This window comes from Macrobrachium nipponense, chromosome 8 (genome assembly GCF_015104395.2).
Source record: "Macrobrachium nipponense isolate FS-2020 chromosome 8, ASM1510439v2, whole genome shotgun sequence".
NCBI lineage: Eukaryota > Metazoa > Arthropoda > Malacostraca > Decapoda > Palaemonidae > Macrobrachium > Macrobrachium nipponense.
Genome location: NC_087203.1, coordinates 66,693,415 through 66,700,060, shown reverse-complemented (window position 1 = coordinate 66,700,060; position 6,646 = coordinate 66,693,415). Strand labels below are relative to the sequence as shown.

General features: G+C 36.1%; 1 protein-coding gene across 1 annotated transcript in view; it reads right to left on the bottom strand.

The window, feature by feature from the left end:
* Window positions 1-253: 253 nt before the first annotated feature.
* The window catches only part of LOC135222815 (DNA-dependent protein kinase catalytic subunit-like), a 763,170-nt gene continuing 756,777 nt past the window's right edge, over window positions 254-6,646 (bottom strand). The window contains exon 50 of the mRNA XM_064261121.1: window positions 254-3,647. Coding sequence (XP_064117191.1) covers window positions 363-3,647 — 3,285 coding nt within the window. The 3' untranslated portion in view covers window positions 254-362. The remainder of the gene's footprint in view (window positions 3,648-6,646) is intronic.

The window sequence follows — 6,646 nt, the reverse complement described above, 5'->3', positions numbered from 1 at the left end:
AGGACACGACAGCGTCTAAAAAAAAATTTTGTGCTCTGAAAATTACAACTAACAACAGGCAGCGAAAGGGTTAATATGTAACTTCTACCATCAATAAGAATATTACCTTCAGTATGTCCATACAAAGGTCAATAAAAATGCTACCATAGTCAATAAGTGTCATGGATTTGAAAACAAAAAAGGATTAATCTCTGCAAAATTTAAAAACATTGTGCAAGGCACATTTTTAGTGTAAAAATAAAAATTTAAACAAGAAGATTTAGTATTTATTCAACAAAATTCTCCCTACAGTTCAGGACTTGAAAAAAAACAAAAGAAATCTCTTTCATTAATACAGTAATAAACATTATATGATTGACAAATTAATAATATGGTCTCCAACCACAATATGTACGACCTAATATATTGGGATCACAAGCCAAATCTAAAAGTATATCTACTTGTTCATGTGGGTTTAGGTCATTTCTATCAACATCAGATCGAAGAGAATCTCTCTTATCACCAAGAATTACGTTGGTCAAAATTGGCAGAATGGAAGGATCTCTTTTTAAGTTTTTATTTTTATATATTGCCCACTTAGTAACATATGAAGGATTAACTCCACTGAGTTTCGCCTTAAGGATACTAATTCGTTCATGTGAATATAATTCAATCTTATCATCCTCAGTGCTTCCCTCTAGGATTTTTACAAAGTACTTCCAGTCTTCAGTTGGTTCTTTTACAAATGCTTCTAAAACAGCCATCAACAAATGATGAGAGTTACGAAGAGCTCCCAAAGCTGCTACCATAATTTCTCTCAAAGTTCCTGATGCACTCATTGGTTGGAAAACATTACATATTTGAGGTGTCAAACGGAAAGGCATTAACTCTGGGACCCCTATGACTTGGGCAGACGTTTCAAAATGATGACCAAAATCAATACCTACAACTCTACCAGTTTTTACACTTATCAAAAAGTTGCCACAGTGACGATCACCAATCCCTACCATCCAATGCGAAATGCACAGGGTAGCATAACTCACTGCAAATGAACTTCGCAGATAAAAGAAGCTCTCACTGTTACAAGCAAGTTCCACAATGCCACGACGAAGGAGGTCCCAAGGTATCAAGTTGACAACCTCTTCATAAACTTTCAGCACATTCTGCATTTTTGATTTATTGTTAGGATTATAATTTTCCTCAACTCTAAACTTGCGTTCAGCCAAAACAAGATTATCCCTTTCACTTTTTATGGCTGAATCCTCAAGGAATGCCTGCATTGGTCTTGTTGATTCCACCCACTGAAGGAGTCCAGTATTTAGCAACAAAGGTATTACCTGGAATGTATCTAGGCTAGGCCTTGAAGTTAAGTTTGCACAAAGTGATGATGATGCATAAATCTTATTCATAAGCCCAAATACCTGTTGCATCCTTTGATCAGTGCGAAGATCTTCACCCCATTTTACTAGAAATTTATAGTCTTTTTCATCATCTCCTCTGATCACAATTCTCATGGGTACACGTAAAGATGGCATTACCAAAATATTTTCATCAAAGTTGGATATCTTTACATGATACTCAGGCAGAGGTTTTGAAAGACCTGAGTATTGACCAGGTATTTCTATGACATGTGAGTACCTTGAGGACTGAAAGCTTGCTAACCATGGAGAATAAGATTTCAGCTGCCTTGGTAAAGCTTGTATGTCTTTATTACCTCGTTCTAAGAATATCTTATACATAGCATTAAGATGATCATGGACCTGCTTGAGAGACATTGCTTGGATTTTTTTGAAATTATGACCAAAACTGTTTCCAAAGCTATCTGCTAAAGCTTTTCGCAGTCTATCTAACTTTATATATGCCTCTCCTTTCTCAATGGGGAGTCCTTTAGTTGATCGAACACTTACTTTAAGAAGACTTTCCTCTATGTCCTTTAACCGTTCTTCAATCTTACTCTTGTTCTTCTCTGACCGAAGCTTAGATAGTGCATCCATGCAAACAATGTATGGAGCAATAACTAATGATAGGGCATCAGGAATTTGTTGGAATAGTGAGTTTCTTGTTAATATACATTCTACTTTCTGGGACATCACTTCTGCTGTTTTTCCTACAGCTGTGGTATAATTATACTGCTGCTTACTAATTCTAAATGCATAAACTAGTGACTGTGGATATTCAGCAGCTAATTTTTCTACAATTGGTTGTAATGCTGGCCCAGGAGTTTTATCTAGATAAATAAGAATATGACTTAGCCACAATAAAAACATCCATTCAGGTACCTCCCCTGAGTGTAACTTGAAAGTTTCTATAAGAGATGAGTTTTCTTCCAAGATACTAATAAGACGTGGAAATTGGTAATGAGCTTCCTGGTCTCCTAATTTCATACCTTTCAACACAGCAATTATCAAATGTCTTGAATACTTTGAAACATCCATTTTATCCTTAAAGATTTCTATACATTCCTCACAATACCTAGATAATTTCATGTAAGCATCTTTAATTTTCCTTGTAGCATTCTGTGTAAAGCTTGAGAATTTATCTTCACAAATAGAAGCAGCTTGGACAAGGCAATTAAAACCTGATTGCAAAAGCACATCATGTAGATTATCTCTAGCCTGTGCGCCAGGAAATCTACTGGCCAATACTTCAATGTATTTTTGTTGATGGTGCCACTGAGCCCCCATTTCCCTAATGACTTCTGAGATATGGAGTGAGAGTGAACTTTCTAGGGTAAGGTAAGTTACTTCAAGCTCTGGAACTTCCTCAAGTATTGGTGAGGCACTGACCTTCCCAAGATATTTTGACCATGCATCAAAAAGGTAGTCAAGACATTTTTCAGGGTTACACCTGGCCCTCAGCAATGAATTTTCAGTCATTAAGAAGTAAAACTGGGCCAACGAACTATTATCCAAAGAAACAGATTTAAGTTTTCTTAGATGTCGATCAGCAAGGTGGTAATTACCATTTTGTAAAGCAGCTCTTACAACAGACTGATAAGTTGTCATTTTAACGTCCCTGATTATTTGATCAAAATTTTCTGATGACTGATTTCCCAGACAATGTAAATACAAATCTCTGTATGATGACATATATTGTATAAGGAAGGAATTATCACTGGGATCAGCTTCTTGGTTTTTCCAAGATAGTATTACTCGTCTGATTCGTGAATGATTAGAACCAAACATTCCATATTTAGAGCACTTGAGAAAATCTTCCAATTCTGAAAGGAGTTGAGCATGCCTTATCGTATTCTTCAGTGGTTTCGGAGTTATGATGGAATACTGGGAAAGAGCTTGTAGCATAGCTTCCATTGCAGTAGTTAGGTAAGATTGGGCATGTGCACCCTTATCTTGGTGTATTGCAAGGACACTTAATTGTAAAAGGAATGAACCTTCAATTAATGCTCTGTGACTAGGATTTTCTAATGCATTATTGATAAAATCTACAAGATTTCCATCATTATCTGACCCATCAAGAATTCTCATCAACTTTGAATTAATCAGTGAGGGAAGAACAACAGATCCTGGCCGGGGTAGGAGCCACACACGTTCCAAGTTGACGTTCCCACTATCATCTTTCAGGAAACTTCTTTCAATAAAACTCTCCAGTTCGCTCCACTGTCCTAGAGTTCCTGCACAATTTGCATACCAATCCTTCCATATTCTTACCTGCAGAATAAAGAAAATATGTAGTATAATGATGTTTTAAAGCATTTGAAAATGTATACTGTAATATTTAAACAATATTTTAAAAATTTTGGTGTTTCACATGCAAACCACAATAAGTATTTCATACTATCAGTCCAGATAGCTAAACCAACCCCAGTGTTCAATCATCACCAAGTTCACCACTATAAAAGGCAAGTGAGCTTGTCTAAAAGGGTTTACCGACTTGCTATGACCCATTACTTGCTACAAGAGACTAATACTGCACTAATTATTTGGTATGCAGTGAGACAGAACAAGCTTTCCAAGGTAATGATTTGTATCTCTATTATAAAACCTGTTTTGATGTGGTGCACTCATTCCAACAGAAAAACATGCAGAACATTCTCCTTTTATGCAAGAATATGGATGACAGAATGTCTTGCATATTAGGAGGAAAAGGTCCCCAATAGCTAACTTGCTTATTAAATTATGGGCAGTCCCCGGTTATTAGCAGCCTTAGTTATTGGCGGTCCGGTTTTAAGGCGATTGTTTAGCACTGAAAATTGCTTAAACCTGTGATTTTTGGTGCTGAAATGCACTGATTTCTGGCTATTGGTGCTGATAATAGAGAACTGATGCCAATACATACCTAACAGAGGTGCCATTAACCAGTTACCACCATGATAAGAGCCAAAAATTGCTGATTTTCAGTTACTGGTGATTTTCACTCATCATCAAGCGTTGGGACAGAAACCTTGCTGATAATCAGGGGCTGCCTGTATTGGCTAAGCACCTAGGTTCCTTTAAATTTCTTACCACTGATCTGTTCAATTATCTAACTGTACATACTGTATTTAGTACAAGCAGTCCCCCGGAATCGGAGGCCTCGGTTATCAGCAATCCAGTTTTATGGGGCTTGTCTAGCACTGAAAATATGCACCGATTTCTGGTTATTGGCGCTGATAATAGAGTACTGATGCTGATATACAGTGGGCCCTCCAATATTCACGTTCTCTGGATTCGTGGACTTATGGATTCACAAATTTCTCTCTGGATCATATATACCCAATTTGCGGGGAATTAGCCTATTCACTGGGTTTTCCGACAAAAATCATCACTAATTAGTGTATTTTGATGTTATTTTCATGTCAAAATAGATTTTTTTATGATACAAAAATGACTTCCTAATTTTCAAATATTAATATTGATTAATACTGTATCAATAAGATTAACCCTTAAATGCCTACTGGACGTATTATACATCAAGTAAGTGGATGTACGGTATGTCGACTACAAAAAGTTTTGTTAAATATTCGCGGAAAAATAATTATAGGCCTAGTTTGCGAGAAATTTTAAATCATGTGCACAATTTCATGTAGAATACAACAAAACATAACTCATGGTTGTAGCTTTTATCAGTTTTAAAATATTTTCATATAAATCACAATAGAAAAAATTTTACCTTCAGCCAACTTTAACTCGACCGAAATGGTCAAAACTGCAATTGTAAGCTAAAACACTTACAGTCTAGTAATATTCAATCAATTACCTTCATTTTGCATCAAACGGGAAGTCTCTAGCTCAATATTTCGATTTATGGTGAATTAAAAAACCTTTTTTTTACGTCCTCGCGCTACGAATTCATGCATCATTTTGTGATCATATTTTATCTGTGTTGCTTTGATCATTTTACAATTTGTTATATACCAAAATCATCGCAATTTAGTGTACAATACAACGAAAAAAATTAACTCATTAGCTTTAACCATTTTGCTCACAGCATGATTTGTATATAATTATATATGAAAATTATTTTTGCGCTGTCATATATTCCAATATTTATATATGATAATGATATTTTTTCATTTTTGATGGTTGCATACTAAACTTCAGGCAATGACAAAAAAAGGAGCTACAAATGAACTCTTAATCTTAAAAACTAAGCGTTCTGTGATTTAAAAAAAAAAAAAAATTTCTGCTTCGGCACTAACTCCCAAATGCCGCCGGCATACGACAGACACTTTGGTAAATATCCGCTCGGCGTTTAAGGGTTAAAGTAGGTATTGCCTCTAATGAGCGATCTTCTCAACCCTTTTAGAGGTGTAATGGTGTGACTGTGAGACCCCTACAAATGCAGAAAACTTCCCAGCTGAGGACGTTACTGTATCAATCAAAGATTAAAAAAGCTATTCACCCAACATAATACTATCCCCTTAATAAAAAAGAACAAGTAAACAGTCCCGAAATTACCCAAGGTTACTCAGTTGTATAATTAAGAGGATCAAATGTTTCTTCACACATCCTCCCTTACAATAGAACCTGCTACTGACAAAGGTCCAAGTGTTATACAATTGTTGTAAACAGTTTTGATTCTTTAAAAAGTGCATTGCAAAAACTGATATACATCTCCATTAAGTTGTTTGCAAGATACTGACCAGAAACAAGTTATGAGCCTTGATTTTCAAGTTGGGTACTATTTATTCCCACTTGTAAATGTGCTTCATCAATACGGTCTCTAATAAACAAGATAGAGCTTGTTGATGGAGGTCTCGAGGGATTCTTGACTGAGCACCCAAGTTGCTCGTAGGTTCCCTGATCTTTTCAGTCCTGAGGAGGTAATACCTAAGAGGTCTCACAGGACATAAAGATCTTTTATCTTTTTCTGCACATACAAAGTCAGATATATAACTCATTTTTGTTAGGAAACCTAACGTAAGAGAGCACACCACATCTTGCAAAAAAACATACCCTTTTATCTAGGACATGGATTTCAATAATCCTCTTTGCTGTCGCAAGAGCCAAGAGAAACAGGTTTTTCTTGGTTAAGTTCTTATGGCTGCCAAGTGCAGAGGTTCAAATCATAGTCCTGAAAGCCACTTGAGGACTATGTACATCCAATCTCCAGGAAACCAGTTGTTCTGTCTTAGGTTAACTGCATTTAAAAGATCTAATGAGGTTTGACATGTCCTGCTTTGCAAAATATCTAGGCCTCTGTGCCCAAAACACAGAACTCAGCATAG